This window comes from Macaca thibetana, chromosome 18 (assembly GCF_024542745.1).
Source record: "Macaca thibetana thibetana isolate TM-01 chromosome 18, ASM2454274v1, whole genome shotgun sequence".
In the NCBI taxonomy this organism is placed as follows: Eukaryota; Metazoa; Chordata; class Mammalia; order Primates; family Cercopithecidae; genus Macaca; species Macaca thibetana.
Genome location: NC_065595.1, coordinates 54,268,172 through 54,288,171, shown reverse-complemented (window position 1 = coordinate 54,288,171; position 20,000 = coordinate 54,268,172). Strand labels below are relative to the sequence as shown.

General features: G+C 37.0%; 1 protein-coding gene and 1 non-coding gene across 2 annotated transcripts in view; one reads left to right on the top strand and one right to left on the bottom strand.

Moving 5' to 3' along the window:
* Window positions 1–20,000, top strand: part of TAF4B (TATA-box binding protein associated factor 4b) — a 167,431-nt gene that overhangs the window by 120,042 nt on the left and 27,389 nt on the right. The window contains exon 14 of the mRNA XM_050767138.1: window positions 5,163–5,267. Within this exon, the coding sequence (XP_050623095.1) occupies window positions 5,163–5,267 (105 nt within the window). The remainder of the gene's footprint in view (window positions 1–5,162; window positions 5,268–20,000) is intronic.
* On the bottom strand, window positions 15,567–15,672 carry LOC126941634 (U6 spliceosomal RNA). Its single transcript, XR_007721401.1, has one exon. It is a non-coding gene; the product is annotated as a U6 spliceosomal RNA (small nuclear RNA).

Sequence of the window (20,000 nt, the reverse complement as noted above, 5' to 3'; positions counted from 1 at the left end):
TCTAGTTTAGATTTGATATAAAAAGAATGTATTGATATTTGACATATAAAAGAATAATATACCATGACTATGTATATTATATTCCAGAAATGAAAAGCTGCTTTAATATTTGAAAATCAGTCAATATAATCTATCATATTAATAGTCTAAGAAACACCATGTGATCCTATCAATTAATTTAGAAATATGTTTGATAAAATTTAAAATCCATTAATGACTGAAAACTCTCGGGAATCTAAGAATAGAAGAGACTTCCTTGGCTGGACATGATGGCTCATGCCTGTAATCCCGGCACTTTGGGAGGCCAAGGCCGGTGGATAGCTTGAGACTGGGAGTTCAAGACCAGCCTGGGCAACATAGCAAGATTCCTGTCTCTATTAAAGTAAGAAATTTTAAAAAGGAAGAGGTTTCCTCAGGCTGATAAAGGATAGCTTTAAAAACCCTGCTAATATCGTTCTTAATGGTGACTGAATGCTTTCTTCCAGTGATTAGGAAAAAGGCAAAGATACTTGCTTTTACCACTACTATTCAGCATTATAGTTTAAGTCCTTATCAGTACAACGAGGCAAGAAAGACAAATAGATTGGAGACATGGAAATAAAGTAGCTTGTCCTTTAATTCTTTTAAGTGTGTTTTCCATAGAGCAAAAGTTTTAAATTTTGATGCAGTCCAATTTGCCAGTTTTTTCTCTTATAGATATACATTGGGTGTCATGTTCAAGGACTCTTTGCTGGACCCCAAGTCATGTTCTCCTATGGTTTTTTCCTGTACACTTTTATAGTTTTACATTTGTATTTTAAGTTATTTTTTTGTATAAGGTGTGAGGTTTGGATCCAGACTGATTTTTAAAAATTTTTTTTGCGCGTGAATATTCAATTGTTCCAACAACATTTGACGTTTGTTTGAGATGGAGTCGGACTCTGTTGCCCAAGTTGGAGTGCACTGGCACGATCTCGTCTGACTACAGCCTCCACTTCTTGGGTTCAAGCAATTCTCCTGCCTCAGCCTCCCAAGTAGCTGGGATTACAGGCGTGCCCACCATGCCCAGCTACTTTTTGTATTTTTAGTAGAGACGGGGTTTTAACCATGTTGGCCAGGCTGGTGTCGAACTCCTGACCTCAAGTGATCCGCTCACCTTGAACTCTCAAAATATTGGGATTACAGGCATGAGCCGCAGCGCCCAGCCCCACAACTTCTGTGTAAAAGACTATGCCAGACACCAAAGTGGTAAGATAGACTTTAATCAGCTGCTGCCTTTCCATAGAGGCTGGAAGATGGGGCCTTACCGTCAGATGTTGGATGGAACAAATAGTAAATTCTTCTGGCAATCTTGAGTTTTTTCAGTTAGGCTCTGTAAGGAAGTTAAGGCCATCCTACAATGGTGGCCTTGAGCTGTTAGAAACTGTGTTAATGTTTTTTAGGCCAAGGTTCAGGCCTACTTTAAAAGAGGATTCAGTTTAGTCAAGGAGAGAATTTTTGTCATTTCTCAACTGCATTCCTTTCCCACCTGGCTAAAAATCAATTGGCCATATTTATATACATCTTATTTGTGGATTCTGTTAACCTATTTGTCTGTCCCTTTGCCAGTATTACATTATTTTGATTACTGTAGCATTACAAGAAGTCTTAAAATTGCATGGGGTTATTCTTCCAATTTTGTCCTTCTTAAAAAAATGATTTTAGCTATTCTAGTTCGTTTTTCTTTCCATATAAACTTTAGAATCAACTTATCCATATCTACAACAAAATTTTATTAGAATTGTGTTAAGTCTGTGGATAAATTTGGAGAGAATTGAAATCTTTGTTGAGTCTTACAAGCCTGGACACCGCATGTCTCTCTATTTATTTATTTATTTATTTATTTATTATTTCTTTCATAGGCATTTCGTGATTTATAGCGTAGAAATACCTGTATGTGTTAGATTTATATCTCAGTATTTCATTTGGGAGAGAGCAATTATAAATGACATTTAAAAATTTAAGTTTCCAATTGTACCTTAATGGTGTTTAGAACTTACTTATTGCATGTGTCAACCTTGCATCTTGTAATATTGCTAAACTCACTTATCAGTCTTAGGAGGATTTTTTTATATATAGATAACTTAGGGTTTTCTGGATACATAATCATATCATTTGCAATCCTGTTTCCACAGGCAAGCCTCTAACTCAATGGCTATTTTTATTGAACTGAGGTTACTATTGTAGTCTTTATTCTCGATAAATGCCAGTTTTGCATTAATGCTCAGAACTTCCTCCTTTTCTGGTTAAAAGTACCTGGTTTTACTCTTTTGTGCTTGCCAAGATACATTAGTTTTGAGAAAGCTTGTTATAAATACAGGGCCAATGAAAACTATGGTCAGTTTCCATTTTTGTTAGATTTTTTTTTTTTTTTTTTTTTTTTTTTTTTTTGAGGCGGAGTCTTCACTCTGTCCCCCAGGCTGGAGTGCAGTGGCACCATCTCGGCTCACTGCAAGCTCCGCCTCCCGGGTTCACGCCATTCTCCTGCCTCAGCCTCCGGAGTAGCTGGGACTACAGGCGCCCGCCACCGCGCCCGGCTAATTTTTTGTGTTTTTTTTTTAGTAGAGACGGGGTTTCACCGTGTTAGCCAGGATGGTCTCGATCTACTGACCTCGTGATCCACCCGCCTCGGCCTCCCAAAGTGCAGGGATTACAGGCGTGAGCCACCGCGCCCGGCCTTTTTGTTAGATTTTTGCAAAATTTTCTGAAATTTTGTGTGAGAGACTTCAGAAAACCAAAATATAATTTGCAGAATGGGAGAAAATGTTACACTACACATAGGGGAATTTGAAGACAGTGGTCAGTTTAAAAATCTTTTATTTGGTGTGGCTATCTTTTAGATGCCATTTCTCTACAGGGAAGGACTTTAAAATATAGCCTGTTTGATTTGTACTGCAGGGTAGATTAACTAAAATCATTATTTTGTCACCTAGAAGTTCTGAATTGTGGCAGCATTAGACTCTAAAACTGTATTTTTTAGTAAAAAGGCCAGCAGCAACAAAAGATATTTTAGAACTTATGAAAACACTTTTCTAACAGTTTATTTATAAGTAAACACAAAGTTTAAAAGGATTTCTGTCCTGTAATTTGTGGAGCAAGTGGAAAATGGTTCTTAGTTCATTTTCTTTGATTAATGGTTGTCTTAGTTCATTCGGGCTGTTATAATGAAATATCTTAGACTGGATAGCTTATAAACAACAGAATTTTGTTTCTCACAGTTCTAGAGGCTAGGAAGTCCAAGATCAAGGTGCCAGCAGATTCGGTGTCTGGTTAGAGCCTACTTTTACTTGACTATGTTCTCACCTGGTGGAAGGGGCGAGGGGTTTCTCTTAAGTCTCTTTTATAAGGATACTAAGTCTCCATCCTCATAATTTAATCACCTTCCAGAGGCCCCATCTCTTTTTTTTTTTTTTTTTTTTTTTTTTGAGACGGAGTCTCGCTCTGTCACCCGGGCTGGAGTGCAGTGGCCGGATCTCAGCTCACTGCAAGCTCCGCTCCGCCTCCCGGGTTCACGCCATTCTCCTGCCTCAGCCTCCCGAGTAGCTGGGACTACAGGCGCCTGCCACCTCGCCCGGCTAGCTTTTCGTATTTTTTTTTTTTTAGTAGAGACGGGGTTTCACCGTGTTAGCCAGGATGGTCTCGATCTCCTGACCTTGTGATCCGCCCGTCTCAGCCTCCCAAAGTGCTGGGATTACAGGCTTGAGCCACCGCGCCCGGCTGAGGCCCCATCTCTTAATAGCAGTCACCCTGGGTGTTAGGATTTCAACATTAGAAGTTTGGAGGGATACAGACGTTCAGAACGTAGCAATTATTTTCTGCTTTACTAAAGATTCAGTTACCTTTTCAGTTATTCATTCTTTCCCCTAATACTAAAACAATTTGAAGTAATCTTAAAGTGGAATTTATGTACTTGGCATCTCCTTAAGACTGACCATTTCACCACAAACTACTTTTTGTTTTCAACCTGCTCTATTTTTAAACACGTGCTAAAAAATTTTGGTTAGTACTCTTTTGAAAGAATATTCTCAATATATGTATAGGGTTTCTCAACAGGTTACTTTCAGTTGACTGTCTTGATCTTGTTTGAATATGTGACTGTCAGCCGGCCCCAGATTCTTTCCTCTTTTCCCTCCATAGTATTAATAATAACATTTTGATGGGAACTGAACATTATTCCTCTCTTCTGAAAAAGCTTAGGGATTTATCTAGTGGTGTTCTATTTTGACTTTCTCACCTTGGTGTTATTATTATTATTATTTTTTAAATAGAATACCTAATTTGACACTCAGTTGCCTCAATGAAATAATGCAGTTTCTGCCTTTTAATAGGACATCTTTCATGCACACCCCTGTATAGTGTTACCCACATACGAAAACATTATACCCTATAGAGTTGGGCATTCTTGATTAAGTATGACGAAAGGTGTACAACAAAACAGTACTAAATCACTTTAGAATTTTGCCATGAAGATTATAGAGTAAATTGAAGACTTTTGTTTGCAAATGAGAAAGTGTGATGTACTAAAGAGGTTTTTAATGAGAGCATTTTGCTCCACGTGCTGTTTCCACCACTTACTACTTGTGTGGTGCCTTTTATGAAGTTGCACTAACCTCTTAGAGCCTTACTGTCTCCATTAATAAAAATAGGATGATGTATAATTTTTATATTATAGTAATCACCTTTCAATATGATTGTGAGAGTTAAGAAAGTGCCTTGTAAATTATATAGCATAGTAGAACTATGTGCTATAATGTACAAAAACTGTCTTTATTTTAAAGTAAAGTAAATTTAGTCTGAAATAGTTGACTATAGTTTGACCAATCTCTCTCTTACTGTTCAACTTACTCTTCAGGCATTTCTCATCTGTGGTTATACTGGGAGAAATTAAGCTTTAGATGCCTTTCTTCTTTTCTGTACTTCTCCTTTACCTGAGGTCTGCCTCTTCCATATAGAGATTAAGAACTAAAGAGTTTGTTGGAGTAAAAGAATCAGAAAATGTGCCCTTGGCTGTTATGGGAATCTAATGTTTATTTTATATTGTAACTTTATTTGGTGAATGCAGAAATAGGCTTAGTAATCAGTTTCTTTTTCCCTCTGAGCATGAATGTGTATAAACATTGATTTGTTTTTCTTCTGTCTTCTAGTTACAGCAATTGGAACTTGCACAGATACAGCATAGAGATGCTAATCTCACAGCTCTTGCAGCTATTGGACCAAGGAAGAAGAGACCACTAGAATCTGGAATTGAGGTATTGAAATAATGTTCATTATTTTATTTTTAATGTCAAGAAAGCAAGCCAAAAAGAAGCAAAGACTTAAAAATAGTTTACCCTGTTATGCACGTTGTTGCTGCCAGACACTTCTTAAAATTCATCTTTTCCAATTTTATAAAATCTTAATTTTTGCCAGGTTTTAAAGATGTGTATAACCTTGAACTTGTTACTTATTTCATACTTTTTCTTCCCCCATCTCCAGTCATATTGAGTCTTCCAGTATTTAATTTTTTTTATTTCTGTACATTGTTTCTAGTGTTTTTATGCAATCATGTTCCCTCTGTCTAAATCTGGCTAATCTTGTGAGACTGAATCTGCCCCCTTATTTCTTCCATAAACCCTGACTCTTCATTCCCATACCAGCTTCTCTTTTTCTGAGTACATGTGTTTGCATGGCATTAATTGTTTCCTTGTATGAACATTTTCTCTTCTGTTAGATTATAAACTTTTTGAGCAAGGACTATAATATTAGTCTTTTGTATTCCCCATAGAATAGGCCCATGTCTATTCAATAAATAACCTTAATTATTTGGTTAACACCAAGAAAGGATCTTACTTACATCTTCAGAGTAATTATTTAAGATAATATTAGGGACGGGCGTGGTGGCTGACGCCTGTAATCCCAGCACTTTGGGAGGCCAAGGCAGGGCGGATCATGAGGTCAGGAGATCGAGACCATCCTGGCTAACACAGTGAATCCCCGTCTCTACTAAAAACATAAAAAATTAGCCGGGCGTGGTGGCGGGCATCTGTGGTCCGAGCTACTCAGGAGGCTGAGGCAGGAGAATGGTGTGAACCCAGGAGGCGGAGCTTGCAATGAGCCGAGATTGCACCACTGCACTCCAGCCTGAGCAACAGAGTGAGACTCCATCTCAAAAAAAAAAAAAAAAAAAAAAAAAAGATAATATTAGCCTTTTGGCTTTAGGAGCAATCATTAGGGCTGAGATAGAGGTATACTAAGGGCTCTGAGATAAGGTCAGCAATAAAAGAGCCATAGCTCATCTTATACTTCTCTATAGAATTTAAATCTTCTTTGAGGCAAACTTCCTACCAGTGTTGATCCTGAACATTGGTAGTTTCTAAATGAACGCCACTCACCTTAATAGATGAAAGATTTTAAAATTCTAGTTCTTTTTCATTTTAAATGTAACGTGAAATATTCTCCCCCTCTCCTGCCTCACCGGATGTAACCACTGTTAAGCTTTTCGCATATCCTTCCAGGAATTTGTTATGAATATGGGCACATATATGACATGCATTCACAAATCTACATGTGTGGTTTTGTTTTTAGTTAAATGTGATCAAACTGTACCTATTATTATGCCCTTAATATTTTCCCCCTTTCCACAGTCTACCTCATGTAATTTACTTCCATACTTCTTAAGGGTGTATGACATTACTGTATTTAAACCATAATTTATTCAACCAACCCTCCAGTGGACATTTAGGTTGTTTCCAGGTTTTTGCCTTTATTGCCTCAGATAACATTTTTGTACTTACATTGTTGTGTGCTTGTACAATGTAAGTACAGGCAAAATTCGTAGAAATGGAATTCCTGACTTAAAGGGTATGAACATTAGGAAAAACTCTTTGGGAAAAAATTCAAATATATACAAAGGTAGAGAAAGCAGTATAATGAACCCTCATATGGTTGTGAAAGTTAAAAAAGGACTTTGTAAATTATATAACATAGTAGAACTGTGTCTTACTGCCTCTATTTTAAAGTAATTTTCTTTATATCTGAAATGGTTGACTGTAGCTTGACCAATCTCTCTCATACTATTCAACTTATTCTTCAAGTATTTCTTATCTGTGCTTATACTGTTATATATAGCACTACCCTGCTCCAGCGACCATCAATTATTTTTTTTATGTATGTATGTATGTATGTATGTATGTAGAGATAGGTCTTGTTCTGTCACCCATGATGGAGTGGCACAATCTTGACTCACTGCAGCCTTAACTTTCCGGGCTCAAGCAATCATGTCACCTCTCACCCACCCACGTAGCTGAGCTACAGGCACACACCACCATGCCTGGCTAATTTTTTTTTCTTTTTTTTTGGTAGAGACGGAGTTTTGCCATGTTGCCCAGCTTGGTCTCGAACTCCTGAGCTCAAGCAATTCACCCGCCCTGGCCTCCCAAAGTGCTAGGATTGCAGGTGTGAGCCACCTCACCTGGATAGGACCATCAATATATGCTTAATCTTGTTTCATTTTATGTGCACCAACTTTCTTAGATTAAAATTTTCATCCCTTGGATTATTTTAAAGTCATTCCCACACTCAGCATTATTTAATGCATAAATATTATTTGTTGCTCATGATTTTTATTAACTATTTAAAAATTACCCTCTAAGTTGAATCAGTTTTTATATTCATTAATGTGCCTATCTCACCACACTCCCATTAACACTGGGAACTATCTTTGCCATCTCATGACTGAAAATGTAAGTTTTTATAGAGTGTTAAGTTATGAGTAAGTTGAGCAACTTTTCATGTATAAATAGGCATTTTCAATTTTTCTTTTTCCCATGGAGTTGTATTTTTCAGTCTATTAAGGAAATAGAACAACTCATTTTCCCTAGCCCCATTTTCTTTTTTTTCTATTTATTTATTTATTTACTTACTTTATTTTTATTTTTTATTATACTTTATGTTCTAGGGTACATGTGCACAACATGCAGGTTTGTTACATATGTATACATGTGCCATGTTGGTGTGCTGCATCCATTAACTCGTCATTTACATTAGGTATATCTCCTAATGCTATCCCTCCCCCCTTCCCCCACCCCACAACAGGCCCCAGTGTGTGATGTTCCCCTTCCTGTGTCCAAGTGATCTCATTGTTCAGTTCCCACCTATGAGTGAAAATATGCAGTGTTTGGTTTTCTGTTCTTGCGATAGTTTGCTGAGAATGATGCTTTCCAGCTGCATCCATGTCCCTACAAAGAACATGAACTCATCCTTTTTTATGGCTGCATAGTATTCCATGGTGTATATGTGCCACATTTTCTTAATCCAGTCTGTCATTGATGGACATTTGGGTTGGTTCCAAGTCTTTGCTATTGTGAATAGTGCCGCAGTACACATACGTGTGCATGTGTCTTTATAGCAGCATGATTTATAATCCTTTGGGTATATACCCAGTAGTGGGATGACTGGGTCACATGGTATTTCTAGTTCTAGATCCTTGAGGAATCGCCACACTGTCTTCTACAATGGTTGAACTAGTTTACAGTCCCACCAACAGCGTAAAAGTGTTCCTAGTTCTCCACATCCTCTCCAGCACCTGTTGTTTCCTGACATTTTAATGATCGCCATTCTAACTGGTGTGAGATGGTATCTCACTGTGGTTTTGATTTGCATTTCTCTGATGGCTAGTGATAATGAGCATTTATTCATGTGTCTGTTGACTGCATAAATTTCTTCTTTTGAGAAGTGTTCATATACTTGGCCCACTTTTCGATGGGGTTGCTTGTTTTTTTCTTGTAAATTTGTTTGAGTTCTTTGTAGATTCTGGATATTAGCCCTTTGTCAGATGAGTAGATTACAAAAATTTTCTCCCATTCTGTAGGTTGCCTGTTCACTCTGATGGTAGTTTCTTTTGCTGTGCAGAAGCTCTTTAGTTTAATTAGATCCCATTTGTCAATTTTGGCTTTTGTTGCCATTGCTTTTGGTGTTTTAGACATGAAGTCCTTGCCCATTCCTATGTCCTGAATGGTATTGCCTAGGTTTTCTTCTAGGGTTTTTATGGTTTTAGGTCTAACATTTAAGTCTCTAATCCATCTCGAATTAATTTTTGTATAAGGAGTAAGGAGGGGATCCAGTTTCAGCTTTCTACTTACGGCTAGCCAGTTTTCCCAGCACCGTTTATTAAATAGAGAACCCTTTCCCCATTTCTTGTTTTTGTCAGGTTTGTCAAAGATCAGATGGCTGTAGATGTGTGGTATTATTTCTGAGGGCTCTGTTCTGTTCCATTGGTCTATATCTCTGTTTTGGTACCAGTACCATGCTGTTTTGGTTACTGTAGCCTTGTAGTATAGTTTGAAGTCAGGTAGTGTGATGCCTCCAGCTTTGTTCTTTTGACTTAGATTATTGTCTTGGCAATGCGGCCTCTTTTTTGGTTCCATATGACCTTTAAAGTAGTTTTTTCCAATTCTGTGAAGAAAGTCATTGGTAGCTTAATGGGGACGACATTGAATCTATAAATTACCTTGGGCAGTATGGCCATTTTCACAATATTGATTCTTCCTATCCATGAGCATGGAATGTTCTTCCATTTGTGTCCTCTTTTATTTCATTGAGCAGTGGTTTGTAGTTCTCCTTGAAAGAGGTCCTTCACATCCCCTGTAAGTTGGATTCCTGGTTATGTTATTCTCTTTGAAGATATTGTGAATGGGAGTTCATTTATGATTTGGCTCTCTGTTTGTCTGTTATTGGTGTATAAGAATGCTTCTGATTTTTGCACATTGATTTTGTATCCTGAGACTTTGCAGAAGTTGCTTATCAGCTTAAGGAGATTTTGGTACCTAGCCCTATTTTCTTTCAGTTTGTCTGGACTTCATTCATCTGAAAGTTTTATTTTTTCTTTAAAGAATGCCACAGTCTTTCATTTTTTAATTTTGTCTTTTGCGTTTATATTCTATTTAGAAGGCCCTTTCTTAATTAGAATTATGTGCTACTACTTTTATCATTTCACTTTTTTTTTTTTTGAGATGGAGTCTCGCTCTGTTGCCTAGGCTGGAGTGCAGTGGCGCGATCTCGGCTCACTGCAAGCTCTGCCTCCCGGGTTCACGCCATTCTCCTGCCTCAGCCTCCCGAGTAGCTGGGACTACAGGTGCCCACCACCACACCTGGCTAATTTTTGTGTTTTTTTTGTATTTTTAGTAAGCATAAATCTTTGATTCATAATGAACTCAAGTAAGAGTTGACGTGTGGATTTAGCTTTAGTCCCTCAGTCCTCTCTCATTTTCCCTTAGGCTAGCTAATTGTCCCAACACCATTTATTCAATAATTCTTTCCCTGCTAATTTGAAATGCTACCTTTATCACACACAATTGTATATGAAAAATACAGGTTCTCATATGTATTTGGGTCTGTTTCTGTATACTCTGAACCAGAGTTATCTAATAGAACTTTGTATGATTTTGAAAATGTTTGTGTCTGCAGTGTCCTGAGTAGCCAGATATGGCTGTTGAGATCTTGAAATGTGGCTAGTGAGAGTAGAGTAAATTTTTAATTTTTTAGTTTAATATAAATTTTAATAGTCATATGCTGCTAGTGGCCACTATATTGGGCAGCACTGCAGGACTGCCCAATATAGTAGCCCTGTATAGTTCTGTTTATGACTATTTATATATTAGTATCAAACATGTTTTTAACCATCTTATTTTTATGTGTATAATTAAGTAGTGTTAAACACATTCACATTGTTGAAAAGACCTCCAAAACCTTCTCATCTTGTAAAACTAAAATTCTGTACCCGGTAAACAATTCCACATTTCTCCACCAGCCTCTGGTAACCACCATTCTACTTTCTGTTTCTATGAGTTTGATTACTTAAGTACTTGAGATTAATTTTAATTTTTTTTTTTTTTTTTTTTTTTTTTTGTAGAGACAAGGGTCTCTCTATGTTGCCCAGGCTGGCCTTGAACTCCTGGCCTCAAACAGTCCTCCCACTTCTGCCTCCCAAAGTGCTGGAATTATAGGCATGAACCATACTGTTGGCCCCAAATCTTAATGTAATATGTTTAAAAGTATGGAAAAACTGACCAGGCATGATGGTTCACACCTGTAATCCCAGCACATTGGGAGGCTGAGGTGGACAGATTACTTGAGGTCAGGAGTTTGAGACCAGCCTGCCCAACATGGTGAAACCGTGTCTCTACTAAAAATACAAAAAGTAGCTGGGCATGGTGGCACATGCCTGTAGTCCCAGCTACTTGGGGGGTTGAGGCAGGAGAATCACTTGAACCTGGGAGGCGGAGGTTGCTGTGAGCTGAGATCATATCACTCCATTCTAGCCTGGGCGACAGAGTGAGACTCTATCTCAAAAAAAAAAAAAAAAAGCATGGAAAAACTAGTTCAGCACAGAACTTATCTTTCTACTAGAAACAACTCTACTGAGTTGTTCTAGTACAGAAAAACTCACTGCCCTTTGTTTTTGGTCCATTTGTATATGATGTGTATAAATATTTTATTTAAATTGGGGTGTGCTATTTCATCATTAAGTATATTCCTATAAATATGCCTTGTTAGCATACATTTTCTTTTGTGGCAGGAATAGTTATTTGTAACTTTTTTTTCCTCCATATATTTATAATATTATAATTCCTTTGAGAGTGAATTATAGGCATGTCTAAGTTCCTGACTTACTTGTCTACCATAGTAACGTTATACAACACATTCTGTTAAATGTCTGCTTTGTGAAGAATCATCAGAGCACATGGGATAAGTACATGTGCTTTGAACTCAGAAAAATCTGGGTTTGCTTCTTGACTCTGTTAAGCTTTGTAACCTTGGATGAATTCTTTAAACCCCATACCTCTCTTATCCCCACCTGTAAAATGGGCATATTGCCTGTCTTAAGGATTGGTTTATGTGAAGCACTTAATTAGTGCCTGGCCTCAAATAAGTGCTTAATGAATTGTCATATTTGTAATCGTAGTAATAATGCCATTATTTCAGCTTTTAATAGTATTTTATCAGTAGCATTAATGGCCCATAGTGAATTTGAAATGTTAATCATTAATCTCTTCTGAGCATCAATTCTTATTCTCATTTGAATTTGTCACAAATTTTAGAGAATACTTTCTAATTTAAAGTAAACAGAGATTTTTAGGTGTTTTTATTTATTATGTGTTTTAATCTGAGAAAATCCATTGGTTAGGGAGAAAACTGAATGTGCTATTTGTGTTCAAAACAATGATAAAAACCATTATGTGATTTCTCTACAATAAAATGCAAAATTATTTAATTTTTAGTTTCAAATCAGATGTTTACTAACTTGGATATGGATATATTGAATTGTCTGTCACTTGGTGCTTCTTTAGTTTTGAGAACTCAGGCATGCATATTTTCGCCTGTACTTCCTGGACTTTAAGCTGAGATACTGGTCAGATACTTTTAAGTATAATCAGTCCTTTGTGGGTTCTATCCACATCTGTGTATTCAACCAACTGCAGATCAAAATTATTCGGAGGAAAAAACACCACATAATAAAAAATAACACTACAACAATTAAAAACTAGACTAAGTTTAAAAATACAGTCTTACACTATTTATATAGCATTTACGTTGTATTATTTAGTATAAGTAATCCAGAAGTGATTTCAAGTTTACGGTAAGATGTGCGTAGGTTACATGCAAATATTATGCCATTTTATATCAGGGACTTGAGTGTCTTTGGTTTTTGGTATCTATATCTTGGTGCCAGTCCCCCAAGGATACCAAGGGATGACTATAATGTCAACTTGAATTGAAAATATATGTTTCTTTAATCAGCTGGTGACATTTTTAGTACAATTCTTATTTTGAAATTAGCTGAACACTAGTTTCCTTGTTGTTGATTTTTTATTCATGTGTTTTAACTTTAAAGGCATTTTTCTTTTCAAAATGAGAGACAGGCTGTGTGCAGTGGCTCATGCCTGTAATCCCAGCATTTTGAGAGACTGAGGAGGGTGGGTCACAAAACCCTGTCTCTACAAAAAAAAAGAAAAGAAAAGAAAAAAAAAAACACAGTGCCTGGTGGTGTGTGCCTGTAGTTCCAGCTATTTGGGGGGTTTAGGAGGGAGGATAGCTTGGCCCAGAAGGTCAAGGCTGCAATGAGCTGTGATCAGGCCACTGCACTCCAGCCTGGGTGACACAGCAAGACCCTGCCTAAGAAAAAAATAAAAGAAAAAAGGAGAGAGAGGAGAGAGCCCTATTGCATGCTCTTTCAACGTTTAGGTAAACTGCTGATTTGCATTAGTTACAATTGTTAAAAACCCTTTATTCACTTGCTTTATTTCTTCACAAATAACACAAAAATGATGTATGAAACCATTTTTACTTTCAATATTCTGTACTCTGGAAACAAAGGCTTTGCTTTTTGTTTGCTTCTTTCTTTATCAATGGGAACCTGAAATCTTAACATGTTTGAGTTAAATTCTTTAGAATCAGCATATAATCCCAGAGGGAAGTGGGAGTAGAATCTAGTTCTTCAGAGGGTAACTCTTTAGTTTTAATGCAGGTTTTTTCCTACTAAAAGGGAGCACTCTCAGTTGGGAAGACTGAATGGAATGATGGTAGTTTTTTTAAAAATGTAACATTTAAAAACATAGCGCTTTAGCATTTGAAGATTACCTTTATTGTTGCTAAGAGATTGGAGAAATTAGTTTTAGACCTTTGTCCTTGAGTATTTTTTGTTATGATAAAGCAAAACTTTTCTCATTAAACATGATCTATTTGTATAATTTATATATTAACCTAGCCTTTGGAAATTTACACTTGATATTCTCTGAAGTCTTGGTAAAATTGAATAGCATCTGCCACTATCTCCTCATGTTATCCTGACAAAAGAGCAGCAAGTATCAATTACAATTTTGAATAAAGATATTTATACCATAAGCTTATTGGCTAGTGGGTCACAGGGGGGTGGAGAAATAGTTAAAATGTACTATTTGGGAGTGCTTTGAAATGTGTCCTTTTCTTTTACTTCTGTGGCTTGAAGTTATATGTATGAGATTAGTTTTTAAATTAATGTAGGCCATACAGATATTGATACAGTAAAATAAAACCTACTTTAAGATTTTTAGAGTATTTGTATGTGTGTGTTGTGTATGTGTATTACATCGGTGATGTGTTTGGGGTTCTTTGGAATTTTAAAACATTAATCAATTTACTTCCTGTGTTAATTAGAGGTCCTTGGATTAGAAAGGATCTCTTTTCCCCCATTAGCTATACTTTCAAATATTTTGCATGCCTTATTAATGATCCAACAAGAATAACAATGTTTATTTATTTATTTATTTTTTTTTGAGACGGAGTCTCGCCCTGTCGCCCAGGCTGGAGGGCAGTGGCGCGATCTCGCTCACTGCAAGCTCCGCCTCCCAGGTTCATGCCATTCTCCTGCCTCAGCCTCCTGAGTAGCTGGGACTACAGGCACCTGCCACCACGCCTGGCTAATTTTTTTTTCAAAGATAAGTTGTACTTTAACCGTACATAATACCATGTCTAAAAAATTGTACAAAATCAATTTTTGGAGCTATGAAAGTATACTAAATGAATCTGATTTTCAGCAGGCAGCAGAAGCTTCCTGCTTGTAACCAAAAAGTAAGTCTGGGAAGCTAGAAGGGAGTGTCTTGTAGAGGAGGGATGGTACTGGAGAGGGGTCTGTCCATGAACAGTAGGAACTCTGATGGTTGACGTGTGTTATGGTAAGAGTGAAAAAGCAGGAGGCAGAGTGAGACGGAGTCCATAGCTTTGTCATCTTCAGAGAACGTGGTAATAGCGATTTGTGGACTTAATTATTTTCTACACTATTTTCTTTCCATGAATCCTTCAGTATGTAGTAAGATAGGGCTTCCAAAGCATCAGTCTTGTGGTGGTCTTCTCGAACTCAGTGCTGTACATAGTTCTTTGACTGTACCTGATAGAATGTTTTTGGTTTTGTCTTTTTTGAGATGGGGTCTTGCTTTATCACCCAGGCTGGAGAGCAGTGGTGCAATCTCCACTCACTGCAACCTCCACCTCCCAGGCTCACACCATCCTCCCACCTCAACCTCCTGAGTTACTGGAACCACAGGCACATGCCACCTCACCTGATGCCACTGCTGATTTGCATTAGTCACAATTGTTAACAACCCTTTATTCACTTGCTTTGTTTCTTCACAAATAACACAAAAATGATATATGATCATCATTTTTGATGATCATCAAAAAATTACAGAATTTTTTGTATTTTTAGTTGCGACCAAGTTTCACCATGTTACCCAGGCTGGTCTCAAATTCCTGAACTCAGATGATCTGCTGCCTCGGCCTCCTAAAGTACTTGGATTACAGCTGTGAGCCACTGCGCCTGGCCTATTATTTTATTTTTATTTCTTAACTTCTTTATTTCCACTCATTTTATAAAGGAAGAGTTATAGAATTATTAAAACCAGATCTCTTTGGATTGTAATATTTCGAGTAGATTTGAGGAATAACTTCCTGACAGTGTTTAAACTAGCATGAATTTACCTAAGTGTACAATCTCCAACATGTTTTCCAACGCCAACATTTTATGAAATATATGTAAAAATGTGGAATGCTTCATGAATTTGCTTGTTATCTTGTGCAGGGGCCATGCTAATCTTCTCTGTATCATTCCAGTTTTAGTATATGTGCTGCCAAAGTGAGCACACCAGCATTCTTTAAGTTTCTCTAAAATGATGTGGAATCTCCCTAGAAGAGTAATAAAAGAAGGTAGATTGCTCAATCAACAAATGATTATTGATTTAGGGGGAAAGGAAGGGGGATCTCCTATGTCTCCCATGCTTTTAAGATAGTACTGCTTAAAGCAAGGGATATAGATAGCTTTTTATTTGAGAGGAGGGAATGTTTAACTATTTTCACATTTAAAATGTCCAAGTGGTATAGAAGAGTATTTGTCCCTTGTAAGGAAACAATAGAAGAATATTTAAAACAGCTTTTCCTTGGATATTCTTTCTGAAAATTTCCATGCATATATTAGGTTAAACCATATGAACTTGCCTTTTTTTTAGGTGAACAGTTGTTAATTAAGTATTGGCAGTTTCAGATAGTTCAACCTAATACAATCATTTTATATATGTGCTTTTAAAATATATATGTAATAATCACAGTTTACCTTTATTGCAATTAGAATGTATTATCTTCATTAGTCCTCATAATTCCTCTGTAAGATCATACTATTGTTTTCCTCAAATGAAAAAATTGTGATATAGAGAGGATTAGTTGCTTACCCGAAGTTCTATAATTAGTAAGTAGAAGAACCCAAGTACATGTCCAAAGAAATGTGTACTTTTAAGTACTATAATGGGATCATCCTAAAAGCACTATTCTATAATTTGTGGGACAATGTGTCTTGGACATTAATAGGATTCTCCAGAAGGAGCATAACAGTAGGATATACATATATACATGTATGTACAGGGATATTAAAAATGAGAATTGGCTTACATGATTATGGAAGCTGAGAAGTCTCACGCTATGCTGTCTACAACCTGGAGACCCAGGTAAGTTGTTGGTATAATTCTGTCTGAATGTGAAGTCCTGAGAAACAGGGGAGCCAGTGGTATGGTGTAACTCTCAGTCCAAGGCGGAAGGCCTGAGAATGGGGATGGGGAATTAACTGGAGGTGGGTCACTGGTGTAAATACTGGAATGAGAACCTGGAGTTCTGATGTCTGAAGGCAGAAGATGCATGTACGAGCTCTAGAAGAGAGAGTGAGTTTGCCCTTTCTTTACCTTTTCGTTCTATCCAAGTCCTCAACTGATTGGGTCATGCATCCTTATATTGGTAAGGGTGGTTCTTTATTCAGTCTACTGATTCAAATGCTAATCTCTTCCCAAAACACTCTTATAGACACACAGAAACAATGTTTTGCCAGCTATCTGGGTAACCCTTAGCCCAGTCAAGTTGGCACATAAAATTAACCATCATAGACATTTTCCCATACTGGTACATATCCATTGATAGACATTTAGAATATTTTCATTTGTTTATTATAAATAATGAGCATCCTGTTTTATCTTCATGTAATCATTTGTTTTACAGGATTGATTTCTAGAAGTGGAACTTCTAGGTCCATGGATATGCACAAAATTTAATAGACACTCATAATGCTTACCAAAAGCATTCCAAAAGTTTCCACTGCTGATTGAGTGCCTGTTTCTCCATTTTCTTGCTAGTGATAGATATGATCAATCATTTAAGAATGTTTGTCACTGCAATTTTTTATTTATTGCATCTCTACTATTCCTTTGTGCTCTCTTCAAAGGTCAAAGTTATGTTTTTACATGGAAACATGGTGTAGAAGTGTTGAACAACCTCTAAAATAACCTATATGAGAAATACTTAGATTTTAAAACATTTATTTAAGTATTAAAATCATTTAGGGATAGTTTTTTTTTATAACTTAGAAATATGTACATTTTCAAATAGAGAACCAGGTTGAATTCTTATGGATATTTAAATGATCTTAAGTAGGTGTCATTTTCTTTACCATATTTGCTAGTTTTCATCATTTGAGGATAGGGTTAGATTATAATTGAAATACTAAGCCAGAAATTATTTTGGAAAACCCAAAGGCTTAAAACCTTTTGGGGACAAACAGTATTTCTTAAAGATAATTGTCTGTTTCTTGTTGTTGTCACAGGTGATTCTTCCCTCTGAAAAGGTACATAAGTAATTTAACTAAAAGTCTATTCACATGAAAGGCCCAGCTTTAATTTGCATTTCCTTAAGGGGCACAGGTAGCAATCACTCTTCACCTCCATTCCCTTCCACTAGGTTACAGGGGACCTTAGTTTTCTGAAGGGTTCCTTATTTATTTATAGCTGACTTATTAGACGTTTAAACAGATTTATTATCATCTAACTCTTTTGATAAATACATAGATTCAGCAGAATTTAGAACGTGCTGTTACCTTAGACAAAGCAGCTCCTTATATTTTAAGATTTTTTTTTTTTTTACATTCTGTTTTTTTCACACTTCATGAACAAATCTGCCTTGCTATTCATAAATGACCTAAACATAAATCTGAATTTTAGTTGGGTCTTTAAAATTTTCCAAAGACTTAAAAGTTGACTGTTTGTCTGCTATCTTTATGGACTTACTGTGAAATATGTTAAACTGCATATTATTGGCTTATTGTTTCTTCACAAGTCCCACATAAATGAGAGGTTGAAAACATATATTAACAAAAATAATGAAGAAAGGAGAAAAATGGCAGTAAGGGTATTCAGTAGAATTTGAAAGTTGATTCAAACTAGTGACTAGAGGCATTCATTCTGAGAAAAATAACTAGCCTAAGAGAGGAGAGAGGAAGCCTGAAATACTAATAGTCAGGTGCATGACTTCTAAATAGCAGCAGATTGGCAAGGATCACCTGATATTTGAGGAAAAACCTTTATGTGAAAGATAAAAGGGAGAATATGGAAGAAAAGGCATGAAGCAGAAGGAAACTGAAAAAGGGAAAAGAAAGGAAATGGAATATTTTGCAACCATTACACTAGACTAGAAGGCTATTTGAAAGAAAAGCAGTTGGGGAAAATGAAATACCCTGTTGGAAATGTAAGGTATAGTGAAAGAAATAAGCAATGATAGAAGAGTTAGAAGTTAAAACTCGGGACTGCTCCAAGAAAGTTGTTTGTTTTTAAGACAAAGATGGTGTGCCGGACTTGTATTGTGTCATACTAGCTAAGCTGGAACTGTTTCCCAGATTTCTTTTTTCTTTTGCATTGTTAGCAAGGGCCGTGAAGCATTTTGACTTTGAAAGGTAAATGTGAAATTGCAGACATATTCTTATGCTTAGAAGATCAGGGAGAGGACAACAGATGCTGTTGCAGCTCAAAGGCGTTGCTGGCATGGGCTGGCATAGGCATTGCCCAGCAGCTGGGCTCCTTAGCTCCTCTTCTCTTTTGGCTCCTCTGAACCCTGGGCCAGACTTAGCACCAGATGCAGAGTTACAGCTGAACATGAACTGTTTAACTAGGTTAACAATTACACCTGGCCAAATCTCTGGTAATGCCATATTTTGTATCATTTCTAGTCTTCTCTGGTCAAATGCTAACTAATACAGGGCTTTGTACCATTGGTAGCTGCAGAGGACTAGCACCTTAAAAGATGGTTCTCTGGTCTAATCAGATCTAACAGCAATAATGATCCTGTCTCTAGTGGCAAAAGGGACACTGGTGGTCTGTGGCATGCAGTGGCAAAACAGTTAATTATCACTTGTAGACAGTAGAAATTAAACGCCCTTGGAAGGCAAGGCTTTGGGAGAAGAAGTATTTATTACCACATAACATTTTAGTGACAATAATAATGAGATAGATTGGTTCCTTCAAAATATACTGGAGAACTTAAGGAAGAAAAGGGCTGTAAATTCTGAGCTCAGAGTCCACATAAGGGAGTGAAATAATCTGTGATTGCCCTAAAAGAAATCCTTATTTCTTGTAGCCAAAGGCAGAGATTTCTAGACACCAAATCCAAAGTCTTTTCCTGCAGGTGGCTGAATTACAGTGCAAACTGAACTTCCAATCTTGTAAGATCTCTTGGGTTAAAGTGTACATTTGTTGGGAAAGAGTGGAAAATTGGGATGAGAGATATGAGCAGATTCCGATGAAACTGGGTACCTTGAACTCCTCAGTTCTAATTCTATTGAACCTCCCTTTCCAGTCCTTCTACCCCTGTCTGTCTGAAGGAGGTTAGTCTCCTGTAGCACCCGTATTGGCTTCCCTTAAGGAAATTGCCTTAACATGGGACTACTGGTCTTCCTCAGGACCTATCCTCACCACCTCTCATTGCTTCTATACCTAGAATTAGCCTCAAGTTCCAGCAGCCCCCAGAGAATGAGGTACTAAGTGTCACCCATAATAAGACAGGATGCGATGCACACTGAGTGAAGCACCTGATTTTGCCTGCAGTTACCTGAGGGGATGGTGTGGGAATGGATCCTAAGGGTGTAGGTTCAGAGTAGAAGGAATGTA